The following is a 24,868-nucleotide window of genomic DNA, read 5'->3' on the forward strand; positions in this document are numbered from 1 at the left end:
CATGAAGATCTTGAATAACTTGGGTGGTGGTTACCTTGATTTTCACCTCTTCCAGTACTTTATGACCAAATACCTGAAAAATTAATGTTTTATAGTTTTGCATTTAGCAAAGATGGTAAATGTGATAGATGTTATACGTGCTCATGATCGGTAATGTTAGAAGCAATGCAAGTATGTTAGCATTTAGTTCAAAGTACCACTGAGCCTTAATATATATGATCTAATAGCTGTTGGCATGACAGTGGACTCTTGTTGCACAATAATAGCAAGTAAATACAGTTTATAACGCAACTGCAGATATGCAAAAACAATACTGAATTTGTTGGGTAATATGTCGTTAAAGCAATATAGCATCGAGCAAATGAGTTTTGGAAGAGTGTACTTCACCACAGAGCTGAAAATGCCTGGCACCGCTGAAGCATATGGGATGAATTATCTGCACAACACTGAGGAAGACAGACACAGAGAGAGACAAGAAGAATATTTCCACAAAATGTTTAACTCAATAATTGAACATTGTCTTTTATTCTTGCTGTTTTTGGCCTTTTGAAGCTGCGCTGTTTCATGCGATCACTGAGCTGATGGAAGTGTAATGAAGTGTGGAGGAACAGTGCCAACTTCAGCAGAAATGCATGCGGCTCTGCCTTCCAGGCCCGGTGCTAACAACACAGCAGACAAACGGCGCAGATGAAAACTAACTGAGGAGTTGAAATCATTTTTAACACAGAGACACGCTCCCTGTGCATCACATAATCTCATCCACTAAGGGGTGTGTGTGTTCGCTACAGGGGTCCATTAATAAAATATGACTGTATCATATAATAGACTCGTCTGCCAAATTACAGGAGACAGAGAGACAGCTTATTAGGAGGATTGAGGGGGAGGTGTGTGAAAGAGAGAGAGAGAGAGAGAGAGAGAGAGAGAGAGAGAGAGAGAGAGAGAGAGAGAGAGAGAGGGAATGTGTGTGTGTGAAAGAGAGAGAGAGAGAGGGAGAGAGAGAGAGAGAGAGAGAGAGAGGGAATGTGTGTGTGTGTGTGTGTGTGTGTGTGTGTGTGTGTGTGTGTGTGTGTGTGTGTGTGTGTGTGTGTGTGTGTGTGTGTGTGTGTGTGTGTGTGTGTGTGTGTGTGTGTGTGTGTGTGTGAGAGAGAGAGAGAGAGAGCTTGAATAGAGAGATTAAGTGGCCTACTCTCATCAAAAAGGCACATTACCTAAGTGTTGGCATCATTAATAAGACTCAGGCAGAGCCAATCTGCTAACAAAGGCTCTAACTGTGACCAAGGAGAGAGGTGGACAATTAGCCCACTCTCTGGACAGAAGAAATTCTACCTGCCTGTTTCATTTTTCATTTTTTCCATCCTATCAGCACATCCATATGCACACATATATATTACTATTTTTATTTTTATTTTTATTATTATATTCTACATATTTGCAGGCAGGTACATTTTCACACATGCTCATACGCAGACAAATTACACACTTGCACACAAAACAGGGCACTGCTATAAATCCAAAGCAAACTGCCATGAGTCACACTGTCACCGTGGCAACAGTGGCCGGCTCCATGCAGAACACATTCTGTCTATTATCTCTAGTGTTTTCTCTCTCTCTCTCTCTCTCTCTCTCTCTCTCTCTCTCTTTGCGCCACACACAGACATAGGCAACTTTCAGCTACAGTAATTCCTGCACTGATCTCTCAAGCGGATCAATGAATAAAGCTGTGGGGTGTGAGGGTTTGTGACAGTTCGGGATCATAGTTCAGATTTTTATTACTGAAATCCTAGAAAAGACAAAAAAACAAAAAAACAAAAAAAAAGCATTTAATATTCCTTTTTCTTTGACCATATTTGTGTACGTGTCATATTTAGTGCTTTGACCACAGTGGGATCGGTGATGCTCTCTGTCCTGTGTGGATGTGACATGAGGGGCTCTGGATGGCTGAAGCTGCACTCATTCGTTTCACCACCAGATGGTGTCTCCTCTCACTGCCATCACTGTGCAGTGGAGCGAGAGAGAGAGAGAGGGGAGGGTGAGGTGGGAGAGGAGGGGGGGTCTTTAGATGTTGCCTGCTCTATCCATCTTCATAAACACAAGCAATAGTCATCCTCTGAAAACACCAACAGAGATAAATTGAGGGGATGCTTGGTTACACGGCAGGCTTCCTGGTTAGTTGGCCTGGACTGAAGGACTATCTGTTGTAAATTTATGGCTCTGTCTGTTGTTGGTGGTCTGTGTGGCTTTGGACGTGTCAAAGTGACTAACAGTCACTGATATCCATTAGCATTCACTCATGCATCTTGACTCAGAATATCAGCAGTGCTAAGACTCGGAGATATCGTAAATAATTAGTGATGAAATTGGTTCATAAATGTTTCAGGGTGGGCAGCGGTGCTTTTGAGAGTCTTATTTTTGTGCTGAAGGGACACTGCGGCACTTAGGACTCAGGCAGCCATAGAGTAGTAAAGAGCAAAATGAATATCCTTTAATAAAAGGTGACATTGGGATGGTATTCTGCACCCATCCAAATAGATTTCTGATCCTTCTCTGAAAAGGAAACAGAAAAGGCAATTTTGTCAGTGTTGGGTGCATGTGGGGCTACTCATAATGCAACCATAAAAAAAACAGTAAAAGCCTAGTTCCCAAAGTACAGGAGGCTGAGCTTTATAATAATTCATAGTCCTTTGTTGGCATACAGTTGGAGACGAACTGCCAAATGTCAACATAAACAATTGGGATAGTTTACAGCTGGTTGTGCTGCAGATGCTGCTATGACAAGAGTTTAAGTTCCTTGTCAGCAAAACTGGGCAGAGACCAACAACAACAAAGCAGGCTCAGATTTTTTTTTTTCAACAAATGTGTCCTTTTCTCTTCCAGAATGTGCTCTTGGGACATATGCTGCGGTGAAACACTGATTTATGCAGGTCTGAGGAAGTGGGTAGAATTTGGGAGGAAGAATCAACAATTAGAGAGTATAATCACCAGCGGCCCACCCACTGCATCCATGATACACTTCAAAGCTCCTTCAAAGTGCACTTGGTCAGTGTTTGGCCATCGTTGGGCAGTTGTTGGACTGTGGTTGAATGCCTTTGCCCAACCACTGCCTGAGGTTTTTGCAGTCTGTCCAGCACTGCAACCTCTATTGCTTGTGAGCAACTGTAAAGGACTTAACTGTGTTATAGTTACCGCTTTTTATCAGATATATTGGGGCGGTGCGTGGCACAGTGGTTAAGGCGGCCGCCCCATGTAGAGGCTACAGTCCTCAACGCAGGCGTCCCCGGTTCGAATCCCGCGTCGGGCAGACCTTTCCTGCATGTCATTCCCCCTCTCTCTGCCTCCCCCTTTCCTGTCTATCTATACTGTGTGCTATCAAATAAAGGCAAAAACTTTATCAGACATATTGCAGACATACATACATGTAAATGAAGTTCATATTCTAAGCAGGATGAAAAAAAACATTCACAGTGTCAAGAGATTTTTTAATAATTATCAAAATTTAAGGGTATTATATGGTGAATTGACGGTCTATCTGTGCAGGGAATGACTGTTAATGTCAATGATCAGCTGGCCATGAATCATCTTTGCAATGTGTTCAAAGAAAGAAAAATGATGGAAACAGAGAATTTGAAAGTGCCAAAGGAAAGTTATTTTGACAAATGTAACAGCACGCACATGAAAGCCAGACTCTATTTTTATCTTTATCCTAATTATTATCTTATTCATTTATTTTACAAATGTTCGCAGCAAAGTATCCATCTTGCACAGCTTGTGAAACAACAGAGCCTCTAAAGAGGGCAGCAGTACGACTGCACAGGTGAGTGTCTCCAACACCTGCTAGTACATGACACATTATGATAAGTGTAAATACAAATTCTCATCATTTTTCTCTAGTGATTCACTGCTGCATACCCTTACATAAATAATTCTTGTGAAGAAAACATTTGTAACAGGAGACAAGCCATAAATCCTGCAAACTACTCACCTAGGCTACTTGTCAATACGGAAGCAATGGCATCTGGTTTTTCAAGTTTGTGTTGGGACTTTTTTTTCACATTAATGAGGAAAGATACACATCAAAGTTTCCAAAAAGTGAATCCAAGTAATGATCAATCAGCCTCCTAGCCAAGATACAGCTCCAAGGAGAATTCGTTTTTTCTTTTCTGAAGAAGCAGTTTGTTTTAGTTTGAGAACAGCGAGCCTCGGCCTCAAGCTAAGAACTACAATCGGTCGGCCCTGTCCTCCTCACTGTCAACCCCTCAGTGAAGTCCTCCACCACTCCACTGCCTGTCAGTGTCTCATGATACTAGAGCATCACACTGATCCAGTTCTTCAAATATTTAGTTCTTTAACCAAGGGCCTCTATTACTGCAGTGAAATATTTCTGCTATGCAGTTATGACCACAGCAGGTAAGGAGTTACATAAAGTTACATTAGGTTACATAAGGTTATTTAAAGCTGAACATTTTTGGAAAGTTTGTGCATGTTTGTAGAGCAAAAAAATAAAAAAGGTTTAAATGCATTTGTCTAGCATGCAGACTCCACCTACTGACCAGGTGGAATATACTGTGACTTTATATTAATAAAGGTGGCAGAAATAGTGCTTTGTATTGTGTACATTCTATCCTTTTATTGTATAGAATTTTATCACTGATCTGACATGTTTGAGTTAGATTCAGTCACTCATCATCACCACCTTTCATACTTGTACTGCTTTATTTGCAATTTCAGTTTCAATGCAATCTTTGCTCCTGGAAAAAAAACCAAACCCATATACGTATGTCTCTGAAAGTGCTGACAAATTCCATGCATTGCACATGAGATTGATGATTCTGTTTTTCCAAGCAAGTGCAGCTCTGGCTCAAGAGTACATCCGTCATGCAGGATGTGTTTCACTGTGCTGTTTCATCGTGATCACAGCCCTGGTGATCTATCTCATCCTCTCTCTTGTGCAGGAGGTGGAGTGGGGCCATGTGGGCTCATTTACAGGCATCAGTGGAGAGCGATTTGGGTGCAGCCCCACTGCAGCCCTGACTTCCATCAGAGGGGGGATTTTTTTCAGCACAATCCCGGTGCTGCCAACGGTTCCATCAGCACCACACGGAGACACATTTGGGCAGCTCACCCTGCAACCATGGTAACAGAAGAATTTTACTAGTTGGCAGCAGCCAATAGTGGGGCACTTCCCACTCGGCTCCGTCCAATAGGAGAGCAGCCTGCAGCCCAGCCCACATAGAACTGACACTGATGGGTTAGTGCAGGGGCGATTTAGAGATGTAGGCTTGGCTAATGAACAAGCACAAGAGTAAGAGTGTGTAGGCGTGTGTGTGTGAGAGAGAGTGTGAGTGTGACTGAGTGAGGCTGTAGTATAATCTGATCAGAGGATTCCCTCTCTTTTAACTGCAAAATGGAGACACATTGTGGAGTAGTACTCATTCACTGGGACCATCTGACATTCAGTAGCAACAGTGTAGCAGGCCCTCCTGTCATCTCACTCCCACACACACACACACACATTCGTATGCATGCTGCACACGCTCACATACACACTCACTGGCTCTTATCGCAGGATAACTTATCAGCCTTATCTCAGCATGTGACAAAGCAGTTTTTAGGTGATTAGAGCATTAAATCTGACCTAATTTTACTCAGGAATAACAAAACACGTGCCACCATCAGCTGTCAATAAAGTCATTTATTATTTCACACAATGGATAACATGAACAACTTCAACTGTAGTTCTTCTTAATAAGTGCTCAATGCTGCTAGCCAACAGAAGCATAGCAAAAGAATGAGCTTTTCTTTCTGAGGAAAGAGAAATAAAAAACAAAAAAACAAAACAAAAACAAAAAAACAAAATGGAAAAAAGAAAAATGAACCTACAAGATCATGGAAGATAAACATGACCAAAAGCATGCCAGCGGACATGGATATACATATATATTGCATGTATATATGTGCTTAAGACATATATCTGTATGCCAGCAAATGCAAATACAAAATATATGTGTACATTTACACATACATACTGTGAAGGATATATGCATATGCATGCGCATCTAGTATTTACTCTATATGTCAAATATTTGCAGTTTGTAATATTCATACAATGTACAAAAATGCTTCATGAATTAAAAAATTCATTACAAAAAGAAACATATCAAACAATGTACAAGTCTTGCTCCAAATTCAATTGAAATTCAACTTTCGGCTTGTCTAAAATATTTATGCATACAATCAAGTTGAGCATGCAAATAAAGGAAACCCACTCTAGAAAAAGGTTCAAATACACTATGTATACAAACTAAAATATGCCCACACTGTTAGAAGAGCTCACTTTGTGCTCTAAAGAAGTACATTTATTGGTTTTCTCAATGCTTCATCTGCACTTTCAGCTTTGAACAACATTATAGCTTAGAACTGTAACATATGCTGTGAGGATGACGACATGTACATTTATGAGGCTCTGTCTCACATGACCCCTCACTCCATTTGTAGGACACTCATCACAGCATGCTACATAGGGAATGGAGGTGGCAAAAATTTAGGTGCCATTATATCTCATCCTAGTTGTTACAGGGAACTGGTAAATACGTGCTACAGGAAAATACACCCCAACCACTGATTTAAGGTCAAACACTGCTGCGCTGCCCTTGATGCTAGCACCAAAGATAAGGTAAAGGAGCCTTACATCAGTGTTTGGGGTCCCCCTGTAGCCACTGGTCCAGATTGGCTGCTAAATACAGTACCACAACAGTGACCTTGAACCCTATTCACAGCCACATCCCCTCTGCAGTCTCTGTGTAGAGTGAAAGCTCTGGATTAGGACAATACTTGTCAGTGTTAGAAGGCACCGGAGCATTGGCTGGTAGGAGAGACAGACAGGACAGACAACACCTGGGGTCTTTAACTCTTACATCAGAGACCACCGACTGACCACAGTATGGAGAAGTAAGCTGCCAAGCGTTTAGTCTCTACACCTCATGGACCACATATCTAGACCTCATCTTCACCACAACAGACTGCAGACCCACTGAAAGTCATCTAGCGAAGCAAGGTTAAGCACACTAACGTTAGGACGAGTGTATTTTTGGCTGTTTCCTCTGAGAACCCCCCCGCCCCCCACTCACACAACCCCCTCACTTACTCCACATGCTACTGCACTGCCCCGACTGACTGCAGGCGAAATAGCTGCAAGTCAGCAGGGATTCCTATTTTTGGTTGATTGCACTACAGTGGGGTTTGTATCCTCCAAAAACCATTTAAAGGTGTGATAAGGCAAATTATTTTAGCATTCTGTGTAATTTAGCAGACTGGAACAGTAAATGTCAGTGTAAAGCAGAATTTGTCAAATAGGAAAATGAATTTTGGTGGTCACTTCTGTACGTTTTCTTGGGTCGTGAGCAGTCTTGATAGAGAGAGAAGGTCTACTGTGGTTTTAGGAGACAGTCCCAGCATAGCCGAGCCCAACCAGTATCCATGCAGGATGGACATACTAACACTATTTACAACAAACACTTGAATACTGTAGTTTTACATCTGGTTAAGGCTTGTACTGCATAGAGCTGCAGTAACTATAGTTTTCATGAAATGATAGTCACTTTCTGCACAACTTATTACAAATTATTACTGGTATTATTCACAATTCTTGTTACATGAATTCATTTTATTCAGTAAATAAGACCACTTATTTCTCTTTGTCGAAGGGTGGACCCAGAACAGAAATTCCTTTTAAGGTCATTGCCAGGCATGGCCTGATGCATAGCAAACAACAATGTATGAGAATGTGGTTTCCATGACAACCTCCTCTGCTCTTCCCCTGCCAAGTATGTGACCAGTTATGTGTTGTAAATAACTGGTTATACACTGGGCAGAGCATGTGATCTTCAATTATATATCTGGGACATCGAGTACAATCAATACCGCTGGATATAAACACATCTGTTTCCACCACTGCTGTGAGGCAGTATGTAGGCAAGTACATGATGTGTATTTAACACCGTAATTATCCTCATCAGTCCAGCCCTTCTAGTTCTGTTATGATGATATGGGTCAGAAAACTAGAAGACAGCTGGGAGAGCGACTCGGTGCCCGGTGACAGAGGATGCTGGACTGGAAGCTGTGAAGGGACACAGGCAGTGTCAGGGTTCGGATGACTAAGACACAATGCGTCATATGCACAATCATGAACATTTAGGGACAATTTTTGGGGCACTCTTTGCCTCTTGATATTTCTCAGGTCAAATGTAAATTGGTGAGAGAAAGAAACATAAGGCACAAGTTGAACTGCTGCAACTGAGAATCCCACCCTGCCCAAAGAAAACAGAAATCTCCTGAAACAAAACTTTAACCGAGTTGCCAAAGAAACACTGATCCATTGCTTATATTCTGAAATACTTATTTGAGAAAATACCAACCACTACCCAAAGCCACAGACACTGTAGATAGAGTTTAACAAAGGCTTAACATATTGACACAAAAATCCAAGATGGCTACATTCTAGAGTGCACATAGGAATGCTTTACATTGGTGCCAACATGGTGGAGAGTTTGTCAAACTCTGATTTAATTTCTTTTAAATAATACATCCTTACACTGAATACTGAGACTTTGGTTTCTAAACCTAAATACTAGATTTACTTTCCAAAAATATTTCCATAGGATATGGATTGAAAATCAGGTAAAAGTAGAAAGACTGGGATTAGCTTTTCAAAACACTGACTGAGAGCCCTCCTCTGCTGAACTGTCCAATCACGATTCAGACTGGGGCTTCGGTTTGACGCTTTTGGCTGCGCAGCCTGCATATACAAATTGATTAAAATAATGCATGCTCTCTGGAATGGATATCCACACCATCGAAGGCCAAAACATAAGGCTGGAACAAGCATGTAAGTGCTGCATTTGATTGATGCAAGTGTATGGTTTTTCATAGTGCATTAAACCAATTTTAAGGTTTACCAAAAACACACCTGATATTCCTCCTGTATGCAATGCCCCCTGGATATAAACACAATAATGAGTGTATGAATGAATACATGTGGTTCTTTCTGTCTGAAAACAAACTTGTCTTGAGTCGCACCCACGTCTGTTTTTGGTTATAAAACAATACACAACTTTCATTGTCTATGGTACAACAATTTCTATTTGATATACTGTATGCCAGTACGTGTCTATGAGCTGGTTTCCCATTGTACAAGGCAGGCAACAGTGGACTTTGTTTCTATGTACAGTCTGGGACAGTCTCATCCACCATATTGCCTTCATGTCACTGCCCAGGACAGGCCTGAGCAGGGAGGGAGAAATAAACGAGACGGGGGGAGGGTGATGCTGAGGGAGGACAAGCAACGGAAGATGTAAAACATGATTGGGAGGAGATGAGAGGACAAAGGGAGATGGAGTTGAGCGGCAGGCACCAGGGAGGGCTAACGAATCGAAGCAGGGACCGGGAGGGACCAGGGGTGAGGAGCTGCCAGGAAGTATGACTTACTTCTCAGAGGGAGAGAGAGGAAACGTGGAGGGTACAGATGGGGGTGAGAGCAAAAACAGGGATACGTATTGGGGTAAGGTGGCTTAATTACTGCTGTATTATTCCACATGTCTTTGACAAGCTTCCTCAGAAAGGCAAAAATAAGCAGAGCTGCACAGTTTTATATTAACCATTCCCCCTCCCATTGCTGGTAAATATATGGCTAAAGCCACATTCAGATACAGTATCATAAAGAACCATACACATCACTGTATCAGATACATAAAGAATCACATAATATCCTACACTATCATAAGTACCACACACTTTTATAGCATTAGATTCAGTATCAAATAGTACCATATAGTGCCATTGTAAATGAAGGTTCAATGAATCCTTGAAAGGCTCATATCTGGTTGGGGTTAGCTAACAGGGGGATGGCACCAGAAGTGTTCCTTCCTCCTGCTTCTTCGCTGACCCACTGTAGTCCTCACAACAAATCAGAGAGAAGAAACAAGTCAAAGTGCACCGAGGAGTCCCAAAATTAATGGCACTGCATCTGATAGGCTTGGAACAGCATTGACTCCTCTCTGTTCGGTTACGGAGTTCCTCTCTCCTGCAGGTCTATTGACTGGAGGGAGCCCATAATTCGTCCCTGCTGTGGCCCCTGCCTCTGCGCTTCCCCCCTTTGGCCAGCGGAGCCACTGACCGTGCTTGATGCACCACGGTCTCAATTGTTGCTGAGATGGAATCGTGATTGGAGAACTCCAGCGGCTCGGGGATCAAGCTGGGCCTCAGGCTCTGCCTACCTGGCAGGTCATCACACCTCTCCAGGACAGGCATCCCCAGAGTCCTCCCATCACCTCTCCTACTGACCAACATGTCCAAACCCCGACCATCAGCCCGATCATCCTCCCTCCTGTTAATCGGCTCTGATTCCTCTAGGGGTTGTTTTCGGGGCCGTCCAGGCCGTCGTTTGATGACATTGTTTCCTGTTTTGGCTTGTCGCTGCAGGCGCTTGGCACGGAGGATCTTCTGCACATGCTCAAAGTTCAAAGAATGCATTCTCCTGACATCCTTCTGGATCTGTTCCACCTCACGACGTTTATACCTCCGCTTACTGGGAACACCTGGGAGAGGAGAGAGAGCGAGTATGAGTGAGGTGAAACATCAGAAGGTAAATAAATAGCACAGCAAGGTCTATAAAGAGAAAGGAGTTTTCATTCTAGCATGTCAGTCAAAATGAGCAGCCTTGGAAAGGCCAGGAAAGACATTATGCCAATTTAGCTCATGGAGAGAGTCTTTTCTTTCAATCTTTTTTTTCAAGAGCTTCCTGCTAATTTTGACATATTCATGTAAGCCTTTCAAAGCCCAGCTGAGCCAGGAGAGCAGATCCTATCCTGTAATTGTCTACTAGAGAGCAGAGAGGAGAGGGGAGAGGAGGAGATCCCATTCTGCTAGCAGGAAACCCACAGAAATTTCTCCTTTAACCATTTAATATGTCGCTACACAATAACAACCCTGTGCATCTGGAGCACAGGCTGCCAAAAAGCCAAAAGCACACACAAAGACACAGATACGAAAACATGTATTGACACATTTGTGCACGAGCACATACTGACACACACAGACAAAAACACACAAATGCACACACTCACATGCGCAACGTGCACAAATAATGAATTTGAGTTTAGAATGGCTGAGCAGATGAAACTGGAGCCATATTGTTTCCTTCACACTGGTGAACTGGGCAGTATGCCCTTTACATGCTGTTCTATCCTTTCTGTTTCCCCCTCTCCCCATCACTCTCATTTTCTTTTTCTCTCTCCACTCTTCATGGGCTGCAATATGCTACTCTCTAATTTTCAATTAAACTGGTAACACTGCACCATTTCATTTCCTTCTCTATTTCAGAAACCTCTTCCTGGTCTTGGTCCGTCTCTGTCATTCTTTTTGTTTCCCATCTCTGTCCCATTTCTTAGTCCCCCCCCTCCTCTCTGTCTGGGCACTGTTCCCAGGGCTCAGACTGAGCCACAGCCAAAATGGAGGAAAAGCACAATCAGCCACCAGTCCCCAAGCAGTGTGCATACAACATGCTTGGTCTCTTTTTCTTGAGCTTTTATTCTTCTTCCTGGTCTTCCTAACCATCTCCTTTCTTCTTTTTCTCCAGGATCCTGCAGATACAGTGTAGTGTGTTTCTGCAGTGCTCTAACACATTGATGACTGTGCTAAAACCAAAACAGCTCTGAATTTTAGACACTTAATATGGTGGACTGGGTTGCAGGAAAATGTATACTAAGATATTGTGTACCATATATTAAGACTGTGTCTGTTTGTTTAATAATGCATGACTTGAATGTGAAGCTTTGTGTGGCTTCAGCAAAGTGTTGCAACATGACAAGACTATACATGTGATATTGTCATATATATATATATATTTAAAGAAACGAAATGGGAATGTTTAAGAGCATTAAGAGTTAGGGAGTAGAGCAAAGTGTTTACTAATGAACCAAGAGTAAGGGAAGATAAAGAGACGCCTGACAGCCCTCCATTTAAAACTCGAAGGAACATCTGACTCTATTGTTACTCAAGTATTCAGGGCAGACAGTGAAATTAGTCTAATGCAGAAAGCACTAAGTAGCAGTAGTTTATGAGCTGAACAGAAGTGTGCACACGCTACGCTCACACACACACGCACACATACACACACACACACACACACACACACACACACACACTACAAAGTAGCAGAAATTTATGAGCTGCATACACGGAACATAAAACCGGTGACCTTCAGCAGTGTGAGGGGCCGTATAGCACCGAGGACCTGTTTCTCTGTGGAAAAGGAAGTCACTACAACCCACAAATACATGCTCACTTATCCACTGCCACTGCGGTGGCGGAGACTAGAAAGACACAAAGTGGTCCTTTATGTATATTAATTGGTGTTTGAGTGCTTCTCTACATAAAAGTGCACACACGCGTCTAAACAAGTCATGTGACACAAGGAAAATCATTCTCATTAAGTCAATAGGGGATGACCTGCTTTTATGTAAATATGCCTGTGTGAGATATTGTTGTCAGGCACACACACTAGCATTGAGAGATAAAAAATTCAAATAGTTACAAACTGGTTCTATTAAGAAATGATTTACAATCTCGTGCTCAGATAATAATTTGAATTTTGTGTCCATGTCAGCTTGTGGATGGGACTCTATCTATCTGCATGTGTATATCTGTGTGTATCAGAGTGGGTCCATGCCAGCATGTGCATGTGTATGTATGTGTGGTTGTGTGGCATGCGTGCGTATGCACACGCGCCTATGTTTTAATTGGGCTAAAGCTGTGAAGTGAAGCAGTAAGTCATGCTAGAGGAGGGGCAGAGGGAATGGGGAAAAGAGAGGGTAATGGGGGAACAAGGGGGAGGGGAGAGAAGGAGAAAAAAAGCAGAAAGAGAAAGGGAAGGAGGAAAGAGAGATACAAGGGGGAGGGGGAGGAAGCGGTGGAGGAACAAGGGGAAGTGTCTGCATGTGGATGTGGGGATTGTGGGAGAAGGTGGAAGGAGGAAATCAAGGGCAAAAATTGTAGAAGCAGCACAAGGGGAAAAAGGAAGGACATGGAGGGTAGAAGAGGTGTAACAACACTGGAGGAATAACGTGGAAGGCGGGGGTGTGTGTAGGGTGTGGGGTGTGGGTGTGGGGTGGTGTATATGAGTCATCCCTCCTGGATCCCCTGGGGTGGGGGGTGTATTCTAACTGAGCCCCTGGCTTCTCCTCCCCACCACTGGACTAGGCCCCAGTCATTAAACCCCTGGCTGCCAGCCAGCTCTTTTAACACAGGCAAGGGCCTTTTACGGCGTGTCTGTAGAAAATAAATCACACTGTGTGAATAATATATCTCTGGCAAAGGCATTGGCAGGAGAGAGGGAAGGGAGGGTGGGAGGGGAGGAAGGAGAGATTGGTGAATTATAGTCGTCTCCATCCATGCATTACGTTCTCTCTATCCCCAGCCAGATGTGCTCAAAGACAGCAGAATACAGAATGTACCAAAATACACATTAGTTTGGTAGTGAGAATTTGGGGCTACTCTGCTTCTTTGTCTGCTTTAAATCCTAATAATCCCCTACAAAGCATATTTATAAATAGGAATCACCTTAATGAGGGCGCTGAAATCCACATTTAAAAACAGAGAAAGCCCAGTTAACTCAGACAAATTATGTGATTAAAACTGTAGCCCATTATCGCTAGGGAACAGAATAATACATTGGTGAGGTACTTAGTTCTTACACCGAGGTCTCCTACTGCATTGAAGCTTTAGTGATGCCCCTCGCTTCTAAGTCACTTTGGATAAAAGTGTCTGCGAAATGAGTAAATGTGAAATGTAAATATATTGGACATCAACTACTTTTTGAAAATATGCTCCTGATTTAGCCATGTTATCAGTTCTCTAACAATGGCAGCTTAAGATTACTCATAAAAAGCTTGTAATACCAGGTTTATATCTTGTATCTTTTTCCCCTGTCTGCTTAGGTGTAGGATGCATTAACTGCAGAGTAGGATTTTATACTGAACTGCACAGTGCGCACATCAAGTATTTCCTTATCAGAGCTACATGTCAACATTATGGTAAGCTCAGTGGCCAAATTCATGGTCACACAGGTGATGAAACAGAAGACACCTTTTCTATACCACGACCTATGTTCAGCTTTTAATTAGTATAAGTCACTGTCAGTTGCTCTCTATTGCCCCGCAGTTGGATCTGTAATGAGGTCCACTGCTGTTTCTGTCAGCTGGACACTTCCTGTTGATGCTTCGTATCATTAGCTTTCCACAGGGGAGCCATGTATGACTTTCAATGTGAGGTAGTAACAGGAAGTCATGTCATAAGTGAGCTGGTTAGGTAAAGACAAACAGGCAGTTATTCCAGACTGGGTAACATCAAACCTCCAGCACATCATCAAAGTAAACAACGCTTTTCACTGTGTTGCTGTCAAAAGAGAAAACTACTCCTTTCCTCTGGTTTCTGAGCAAAAGAGCATTGTGTGGTTTATTAATGAACAACAGGTAATCCTGATATAAGAGCTTCTTACCAGTGAGGGAGGGACTGGAGCAATTGTTCATCTGTCCTGGCTCCTGCCTGGCAGTTTGGAATGACATTAAGCCCTGATCTCCAAACACAGCCAGCCTCGTCTTCCTGCTCCTCCCACCACATTCGTCCTCCCGTGACCCCAGGAAGAGGTCAGACGCCGACTCCGACCGTTGCGATTGGCTACTGTAGCTGCTCATGAAGCTGTTTATAGGCTGTCCAGTCTGACAGGAGTGGAACTGGCTGTCAGCGAGAGAGTGTGTGGACAGCTGGTCCGACTCAAACATCCCTAAGCTGGATCCCAGACTTGAGCCTCTACCGCTGCCCCTCTGCTTGTCCGGATGCTTTGACGAGCCCTGACTGGACGAGTCCCTCCTGTCACTCAGCATGCTGAGTCGTGCAGTGGTCTTAGCTCCACTGAAAAGCCCACCCAACTCCTGTCGGTCTCGTGGCGAAAGGAGGGGTTCATCCTTGTGCTTATGTTTGTGCTTGTGCTTCCTCTTATGGAGGCGAACCCCTGCGAGACCACCTGCACTTCCACTGCCCAGGGATCCGAGTCCCTCTCCTCTTACAGACGACCCCTGGAGTGGGCCGCTACTGCTGCGAAGCTTGGCCCCTGGCTGCAGCTTGGAGTGTCCACTGGAGTGGAAAGCCTTGGGTGGGGGGACAGCTGGCCTCATAAAGGGAGATGGAGGTGCAGGTCCAAGTGAGTGGTGGGGCAGGTAGAATGGGGGAGCAGGGGGAAAGTAGCCCAGACTCAGAGGAGATGCGTAAGGCATCGCATATGGTGCTGCATAGAAATTTCCCCCCGCCAGCGGATAACCATATCCTGGAACAAAAGGCAGCTTCGATGTGATTGGCTCGCTGGCTTTGGCTGGACGACCGCGTCTCCTCTTGGCCTTCAGATCAGCACTCCGGCGCAGGTATGAGCTGGAGTCACAGGGGTAGGAGTCGTAGGTAACTGGGTAGTAATGATGGAAATTTAGGCGGAAAATGGAGGGATATGGGTGCTGGGGGTAGCAGGCATATCTTCTGTGAGACACTCGCAGTTGCTGGAGCTTGACCACAACCTGTGGGGTTTGAAGAGAGGAAACATTTAGGTAAATACAGCACTTGCACATTACAGTGTGCGGTCAAACATCAATTCATCAAAGTGTTACTAACCTCCTCCAGTTCAGAGAGAAAATGAAGATGATCCCGGCTCTGTAAACACTTCCTCTTCCGCCGATGATGTTTTTGCTTCTTTTCCTGCTGTGACAAGAAGCTGTCAACAGCAGTAACTTGCCGCTCACAGCGTACTCTGCTGCCCCTGTTGGACGCCTCCAGAGCTGCCGCCTCGGCAGCCTCAAACCCACACAGATCAAACGAGTACCTGTGTGAACACAACATAACATACAGTTTAACATGGCAGTTTGTCATGAATGTGTACCAGTCGGTGTTCAAGAAAGGTCAAGGAGCGTAGTAGCAATCTACCGCACCTGCGTCGAGAGGCGGGCCCCTTCTCGGTTTGATCGGAGGTGCTGTTGTTATCCGTCCCGATCCCACTGTCGCTGGGAATAGTCTCCTCACTGTGGGACTCGCTGATGGGCGACAGGGTCACCTCCTTCACTGACGCTCCCTCTGACAGGTGGGAGGGTGAATTGGCCAGAAGGCGTGGAGGAGACAGCTTCCACCCTCCAGAGAGAAAGCTCCTGCTGGGAGGCTTGGAGGGCAGAGCCGAGATGGGCTGCAGACTGGGCATGGCGCTATCGGAGTGGCTGACTCTCATTAACGCGGCGCTGGAGCTGGGAGACGAGGTGGTGGAAGGCACTACATGGCTGTCATAGAGACTGGAGGTGGACACACACATGGGGGGCTTGTCCCTAGTGGTTTTAGGAGGGTTGGAGCCTTGGGTTTCTGCTCTGGGTTTCCGCCCTCTCTTCTTACCAATGTAGATGGTTCCTCTCTTGCTGACATTTATCTGTTTTCCCAGCCGAGCCTCTATGGTGGAGGCCATGGCGCTCATAGCCGAGGAAACTGGGGCAGAGGATGACTTCAGAGCCAGAGTGCCGTTCTGACTGGAGCCTGAAAGGATCTCATTCAGGATGCTCTGCATTTTCCCAAGCTTCATCTTATTCACCGGCCTGGAATTCCCCCTGCCACGCTTTAGCTTCAGACTGTTGGAGTTGGCGCTGGTGGTCGTGGATGTCATTTGCATTAACGTGTTCAGAGTGTGTGTCTTCTTTCTACGGTTAAGCCCGGCAGACGTTTCCTGTGCTAGGGGGCTCGGAGGGGAGGTGGAGGTGCCCTCGTGGATGGTCTCCACTGTCAGGAGGGGCTGCTTCTTGGGGCGCCCTCGTTTCCTCTTGATGGGTGTGTGGACGGTCAGACTGTCAGTGTTGGTGTAAAGGGGGCTAGAGGGCGTGATGGGGAAGGCTGAGGGTGGGTCAGCCAGAGTCGAGGGGCTACTCCTGTTGTCCCTCTGGGGCGGCGTGAGGCTGGCATGGCTTTTAGCTTTCAGGTAGGACCACCTGTCCTTGGCCTTGCTTGGTCTGGAGCTGGCTGTGGAGCTGGTGCTGTGGCAGGGGCTCGGGCTCAGGGCCGTCCTGGGTCTGGGGCTGGGGATGGGGCTGATGTTCGCCCGGGGTCTCGGGCTGGGGCTGGGGCTGGGGCTGATGCTGCCCCTGGGGCTGGGGCTGGGGTTTGGGCTGGGGAGTCTGGGGTTCATGTTAAGACTGGGTTTGTTGATGAGACTGTGAATAGACTCTCTGTGTTTCAGGGTGTCTGCGCTGATCTTGGGACGGCCCACCGGGTTCTTCTTTATTCTGTTTGCGCTCAGAGCCGACTCCGGGTCAGGCCCGCTTGTAACCGTCTCCCCTCTCTCCGCCCTGTCTGCCCTCTCTCCTTTTTCTCTTTTTTCACCTTTATCCACTCGGTCTGCTATCCTCTCTCCATTGACATCTCCCGGACTTGTGAGTCGAGAATCATTTTTGTGAATCTCCAACTTGTGTGCTACTTTGGGTTCTTGGGGACCAGGCTGGTGTTTTTCCGTCGTGTCAGACTCCTGCCGATGCTGCGATTGCTCATCTACAGCAAACGCCTCGTCAAATGAAGGCCTCCTCCGCCTCTTTCTTCCTTTCCCTTCCTCTGTCAGCATGTGCATCCCTCTGTCGTCTTCATCTCCTCTCCTCCCAGCTGCTGTTCGCTCTCTTTCCTCTTTTCTCCTTTCCTCTCTCTCTTCGTGGAACCGCTCAGCTGTCGCCTCATGCCTGTACTTCTGCCTTTCCTCAGGATTACTTGGGCTCTCTGATCCTTTCTCTGTCTGTCTTCCCCAAGGTGAATCGGCACTGTGGGGGTTACTGAGCATCCTCTGGGAGTCTTTCCTACCGTACTTCCTCTTGATGTTCCCAAAGAGCTGTTCGCTGACCTCTTGCAACCCCCTCCCCCTACAGGAGATATACAGAGGAAAAGTTAAGGCATGGCAGAAAAAGGGTGTTTTGTGTTACACCAAAGCTCAGTAGCAGTATAAACATTTATTTTGTGTTACCATACATAAGGGTGGGTATCAACAGATGACTCTCATGTTATGTTACCAGGACAATTGAGTCTGTGTCATTTTTATTTTAAACTGTGAAGATATACTGCAACATATTGCAATCTCTTGTGTAATAATTGTAAGTTTTTTCTGTCTTTAGGTATATTGTCATTGATGTGACAAATGAGAGTAAAAAAAATACAAACTCATAATACAGTATAAATTTATACTGTATTATGAGTTATTATAGTATATATATACTGTGTACAGTATATATATGTATGTATATATATATATATATATATATATACACACACACAAACCCTTTATATAATGTAATGTAAAGTATTTCTGACTGGGTGATAATGTTTTCTTCATGTTGAAAATGAAGCATACCTGCTGAGAGAGGTCAGGTTGAGAATACTGGCATCTGTAACCACTGGCAACTGCAGGTCTGGAGTCAGAGATCTCTGAGGTGAGGGGCTTTGCGTCGCTGTTCGTGAGAAAGATTGGGTTGGATCGAGCAGAGCGCTCCTACTGGCTCCTGCCAGTTCTCTGGCTGGCTCAGAATCTGCAGGATTGGCCGGGGACGCAGAAGGTGCTGTAGACGCGATCCAGTCTGGATTGATTTGGTGTTGGTGTGTGTGAGCGTGTTGGAATTGTTGTGTGAGGGTGTGCTGCGTCTGCTGTGTGTGTGAGAGTGTGTGTGCAGGAAGGAGGGAGCTGCGAAGCTGGTGTTTGGGCGGAGTGTGATCTCCCAGTAGTTGCAGCAGGCCTCCTTCTCTCTGCTCAGGCATTCTGAACTGGCGCTCGTATGTCTGGAGACGAGAGAGCAGAGACACAAAGACTGGTTACTACATACACACTACAATCACACAAGACAGCTTTATTTAGCTGTAGGGATTGACAAGTGACATGATGATAAGGATGATGTGATCATAAAACTAAGACTACTCAATTTCCTGTCTTCTTAACATCAGCTTATCTTCATAGAGATAATACTTATACAACACAGCATCTAGTTCTGCATACAGTTTTTTGTCAGACCGTATCAAATCAGTGATTTGTTGTGCTCTGATGTGACATTCTTCTCCTTTCACGGCAGGACCGAAGCTTTTAATACATCTTGTGTGCATGAGCAAACAGTGTGCAACAAAACAAAAGGCTTGTTTACAGAGCAATTAAATTCCTGTGGCAAGGATGTTGCATGCTGTGAGGGCTGGGGGATGGAGTTGGGGGTGTCTGACTGCACACAGTATTAAACTCTAGTAGCCAAGCTCAGTCACACACACTTAACAGTCATACTACACACAATGGACATGCTTAAATCTTAAGCACAGTGTATATCTGCACCTTCCCAATGAAGATGAAATCAACCTTCACTCACGACACAGTTAACATTTGACCATATAAGACTGAGGATGCCCAAGCATTGATATACTGAGCTTGACAACGTAACCATGCTTAATGTATCACTGCTGCATAATCACTGTACTGCTGGAAGATGAGAAATAGAGCAGCGGATGGCCTTTGTGGTTTAGCCTGTTATTAACAGACTCAGTGTGACGCAACAAGACACTGTTCTGCTGCGCTGCAGGGAGATGTAACCTAACCACAGGCCTGCCTCTCAGCATGTACTCACAGGCATGCGAGCACACACACTCACACATGCATACAGTGGTTGTACACATTTCAAAAAGCTTTAGAAAATCCTGCCTTTGCACACACACACACATACACATACACATCACACTTCAACACAGTCAGGCAACCAATTTTTGGCCTGAATGTATCAGCAGCCTGCCAAATTGCATGCATACACTCACAATACACAATAATGAAATATATCATGTATGTAGTCATGAAAGGGCACATATACATTCAAGCATTACTCCACTTCTGTTGTTTGCCCTCCCAGTGCCACGCTCTGCCTTCATTTCAGTATCCACTTTCATTCTCTATCCCTTCTCTATCACCATCTGACCTTTTTCTTCTTCTTACTGCCATCCCATCAGTCGCCATGGCATGCACTGACACTCGTCTTGCACTTCCACAGCTGAACAGAAGCTGTTTATCAGCCAGACGCAAGCTGCACAAACTCTGTGCGCAAACACAGACGAATGCTGATTAACGCAACATACACCACCTGGGTAAAAACGCACAGCGCAAGAAAGGCACGGAGAGGAGTACATGACAAACAATGCCAGAAAATGTATGTTCTTAAACACACACACACAGTCATTTATCTCCTGAGCACACTGCTAATAGTCTCTTTTCTCGCAGAATGTATCTCTGAGATGTATGTGTGTGTTTAAGCGCTGTATTTGTGTGTGTTTGTGCCCAGTGACACTGGAGAAGAGACGCTGAGTCCACACAGGGATAAGATGACAGACACCTGATACACACATGCTTTCTCATTTAACCCGTTCTGGAGTACCTGCTGTTTCAGGTTAAAGGAGGGCACAGAAAAAGAGACAGACAGGTAGATGGAGGTGATTAGAGAGAGACAGACAAGCACCCAACCACCCACCTACCCACCCACACACACACACACACACACACACACACACACACACACACACACACACACACACACACACACACACGTGTCCTCCCCTCTAACCACAATGCAACCACAAAGAGATAATAAAGCGAGGAGGCATGGGCACCTTTCCTACTACTGAAAGAAAGCAAAATAGAAGAAAAAGGAAAAAAAAACACAGAAATAGGGAGCTCCAATCCCCCCGTATCACCCCCTCCCCCTCCCCCCTCCACTTGCGCTTTCCGGTTGAGGTTGGGTTATTGGCACCAGTTCAGCTTTTTGTTCTTAGTTTCCTCCCTTCTACCACCCTCTCCTTCCCTCTCACATTCCATGAAGCATTTCCAGGGAAAACACACTCACTGTCTGATATTCACACAAGCAAATATAAATAGTGGTCATATAAACTGAGGTGCTCTCATGGTTGTTGCAGTCAACACGGTATGGAAAGAACTCCTTATTCTCCTTGCTCTTTTCCAGACAGGTCCAACCTTATTCGCTCAAACAACATTACAGGTATTCATGTGATAATTGCCCCACGTTTTTATATAGCCACACTGTGCACTGTATGTTTCTGCATTGCCTCTATGCTTATCTTTTACTGCAAAGACTGTGTATACTCGGCACAGCTGCACCAATGCCACTGAAAAAAAAAAATCTATATGTCTCTGTTGTATGAGCTTGGCCCCCGTTCTTGTCATATGGTGGTGAATGTACTGTCATCTCCCTGTGCTACTGCTGGCCTGCAGCAGGGGGCAGCGGTCAGGGGATAAGCACTGCCAGGGACTCTGACCCTGGAGCAACCCACAAGCACGCGAGCTGTGAGCCTTCAACCTTTTCTGTACTGTCCTCCTCCTTCTTCTTCAAGTCCCCACAGATCGAATAAAAATATGGAGAAAGGCCAGCACACAACAGACCCAAAGCATATTTAGTCCTCAGCACCATCTGAAGCGCTCTCCCACCCCTGAGGCTCTTAGGGCTGTGCTCAGGGGTTAAGGGTCATACTCCGCAGCTAGGTCAACAACCATTTCTAGGATGTCTTCCTCTGGGCCAGCACTGTAACAACATGGATTGGTCTCAGTCAGTTACACAAAGGCTCTTCAGCACCCAAATGCTGGCAGATATGGAGTAGCACATTCCTTTCCACTGGTGATGTAACCATCAGATAAGGTCAGAGCGCAGCAGCGGAGGTCATGGTTAATATGTGACTAAGTGCTGCAATCACACAACTGAAAGACACTTAGCAAATGAGTCAGCATATATTTACTGACAAATGCGTGTGTGTCTGAATGTGACGTTTACATTCAGGGTGTTTTAAATCTACAGTTAGAGAAATCATCTGTCCCCCAGCTTGACGTGAGGAGAGGTATGTGACAGCCCCCCCCCCCCCCCCCCCTCCCGTCCTGCAGCCTTTGGTTTTCCACTGTTGAATAAACTGAACCTCAGAGTGGAACCTCTCCCTCACACCCACATGTACACGAACAGAGCAGCACCCTGGCTGCACCATTATACTGGGAAAGAACACCCTAAACAGGCACACCCAAATCTCACAACCCAGCAAACTTAGACACACATGTACACGAGCAAACATATACACCAACCCCTGTGCACGCACACACGCACACACACACAGACGCGCCGTGCACACACAAACACACACAAACATGCTGCCCTTCAAATAGTTTTTCGCAGCCTTTTATTTGGCTGCACGCCCGGTGGTTAGAGTGTTTCATTTTTCCCTGTGTATGGAACTGGGCAGCTGTCCAGACAGACACACAAAGAGAGAGAAAGAGAGAGAGAGAGGGAGAGGGAGAAATGGGGAGGGGTGGAGGGGTTACTGAAAGAATGAGAGTGGCAGAGAGGGAGGGAAGAAGAGGACCAGCAGAAAAACAAGAAGAGAGGTGCCTAGACCCATTAACAGCTAGTTCCCTCCGAAACCTTATGATTGATATGATCCCCTCTTTTTCCCACTCTCTCCTTGTCACACACACTCTCCTTGGCTTTGACACCGCGGTGTCTCCCTCTGCCCCCATGGCCTCGTGCACTGCCCCCCCCCCCCCTTCTCCACCACCACACCACCATCTCATCCTTCCTTTTCTTCTTCTTTTCTCCTTTCTGGAGCTGACCATTCTCCCCCTGTGGGAACTACACCCCCCCGCACCACCACCACTCCCCACCCCTCACCCCCCCGCCTCCCCTACCCGCTTCTCTTCAGCTCCATTCAGAGCGCTGCTTCTCTGTGATCTGTGTTTCTGACAGCCCTGCACACACACACACACACACACACACACACACATACACACACATACACACACAGCTCCTCTGCAAACAAACACCATGAATACTAACACGGCTTTGTGTCCACTGCACTTAAAGGGGGTTGGGGGGGAGGAGGGGGGGTGTACAGAGAAAAGGAGGGAAAAGCGGTGGAGGAGAAGAAAAGAGGAGCTGTGGCACTGTGTTGATCTTGCAGCCACTCTCACAGAGCCACCCCCCCACTCCCCCCACCCACCCCCCAATCCCTGTTTCTCGTTCTCTCGTTCTTCCCACCAGTTCTCCTGGGAATAAAGACTTCCATTCATGCGCCTGAGGAGACCCACAGCAGGGGAGAGAAAAGAGGGAGGAGAAAAGGGGAGTAAAAAGGAGGGGGTGTCAAGGTGGGACAGTTTGTGGATCACTGGGATCAGGCCCGCTGCCTAAAATTGTGTGTGTATGCGTGTGTCTGTGTGTCTGTTTTCACTCAGCATGTGCTGCCTCAGCCAGCGCTTTACTATCTCAGATCTGATGGCATCTGTGCCAGCCAAAGCATCTTCTGGGAAAGTTGGGTGGGAATGTTTGTAAATTGGGCTCCATTCAAAACTTCCACTCTTGGACGAATGCTGCAATTCCAAAACTATGCGTTCAGCCCACAGCCAGGAAAAAAAAAAAGGTTGATTATCCGGGTCAAAAACTCACACTTTCTATAGTGTATTCTTTCCAACATGCTGTCATGTACTGTCCCTGCTGAGCACGATCAAGCATCTAATCTACAGTACATTTGTCCTTTAGCTAACTGTACAGCAGAAGCCCGATTTAATGCACAGCAGTAGGTCTCAAGTAAAATGTTCCCTCCTACGTCCACAGCAGTAATCCTTAAGATTGGAGTGCTCCTAAAGATAGCAGCAAAACACCCAAGAGTCTCCTTGTCACACTCTCTTCAGACACGCTCAGATGTAGATGACTCAATCTGAACAAAAGCCTGTGATTGGCTGAGCCGAAGCATGTTATTACAGTGCAATTGGAGGAGGTTTTCACCCGCTCAGTAATGACAGACACATTTACATGCTACACAAAGTATACATCTAATCCCGGCTATTAGTATTAATGGTGTGCAGGCAGGCATATGTGTGTCCTGCTTGTGAATAGGGCTAAGAGCCACATTAGGAGGGTTTTTCATAGTGATTATTACAGCGATTATGTACCAATTGTTCCTTTCATGGACATGGTTCAACCTCCAGTGACAGCATGATGCTTTTCAGTCAGCTCACATGTTTAACACAAAGAAAACGTACAGAAGCATAAAGATTTACCACACACACACACACACAGACACAAGCATACACAAATTCTTAGCCTAAGTCTAATACAGTTCTGCATCATGAATAGGCAGGATGCCATTCAGTTAATGCCTTTATTGGGGGAAACTGAATTCCACACCCGTACACACACACACGTGTGCAACACAGCACAAAACCAAAGGAACGTGTTGTTGACTGTACTCTGTGCACCATATGACCCAATCATACGACTTCTGTACAACAGGAAACAATTAACAGCCAATGAGCTGCTCGAAATCCTAAGGGATGACTTCCTGTGTGGAATGATGGGTAATTCAAGACAGAAGTTGTGCTGAGATTAAACACTTCCTCTCTGGCAAACAGCGGTTTGGTTTGTAACAGCGAAGCTACGCTCGCTCATTAGTTATTTAATGCAAAGAAAAAGCATAGTTATTAAGGCATAAAACAAGATGAGAGTTATGGAGACATCTGTTCTGTTACATATTTCTGATCAGACTAAGCAATGCAAAGACATGATGGCACCGATGCGTGATGCTGAAAGTTATCAATATCAATATATCAACTGTCAAAAAAATGTGTATGTTTCAAGAACATGTCATTAGTACATTTGGAGATTTTTGTTCAGTATTACATAGTATACAGTGAAATACTTGGAGCGAGAGAACAGGAAAGACACAGAACATAGTTCCTCTGTTACTATGGATGTCACAATTA

At 45.3% G+C, this 24,868-nt stretch overlaps 1 protein-coding gene across 2 annotated transcripts in view; it reads right to left on the reverse strand.

Moving 5' to 3' along the window:
- Positions 1–5,806: 5,806 nt before the first annotated feature.
- setbp1 (SET binding protein 1) overlaps positions 5,807–24,868 on the reverse strand; it is a 34,830-nt gene continuing 15,768 nt past the window's right edge. For both annotated transcript variants that reach the window (XM_083979607.1, XM_083979606.1), the window contains exons 3-7: positions 18,455–18,876; positions 16,023–17,969; positions 15,709–15,916; positions 14,549–15,614; positions 5,807–10,589 (exon numbers count right to left, since the gene is read on the reverse strand). In XM_083979607.1, the coding sequence (XP_083835733.1) occupies positions 10,084–10,589; positions 14,549–15,614; positions 15,709–15,916; positions 16,023–17,969; positions 18,455–18,876 (4,149 nt within the window). In that variant the 3' untranslated portion in view covers positions 5,807–10,083. The remainder of the gene's footprint in view (positions 10,590–14,548; positions 15,615–15,708; positions 15,917–16,022; positions 17,970–18,454; positions 18,877–24,868) is intronic.

The sequence above is a fragment of the Trachurus trachurus genome (genome assembly GCF_905171665.1).
Source record: "Trachurus trachurus genome assembly, chromosome: 9".
Taxonomy (NCBI): Eukaryota; Metazoa; Chordata; class Actinopteri; order Carangiformes; family Carangidae; genus Trachurus; species Trachurus trachurus.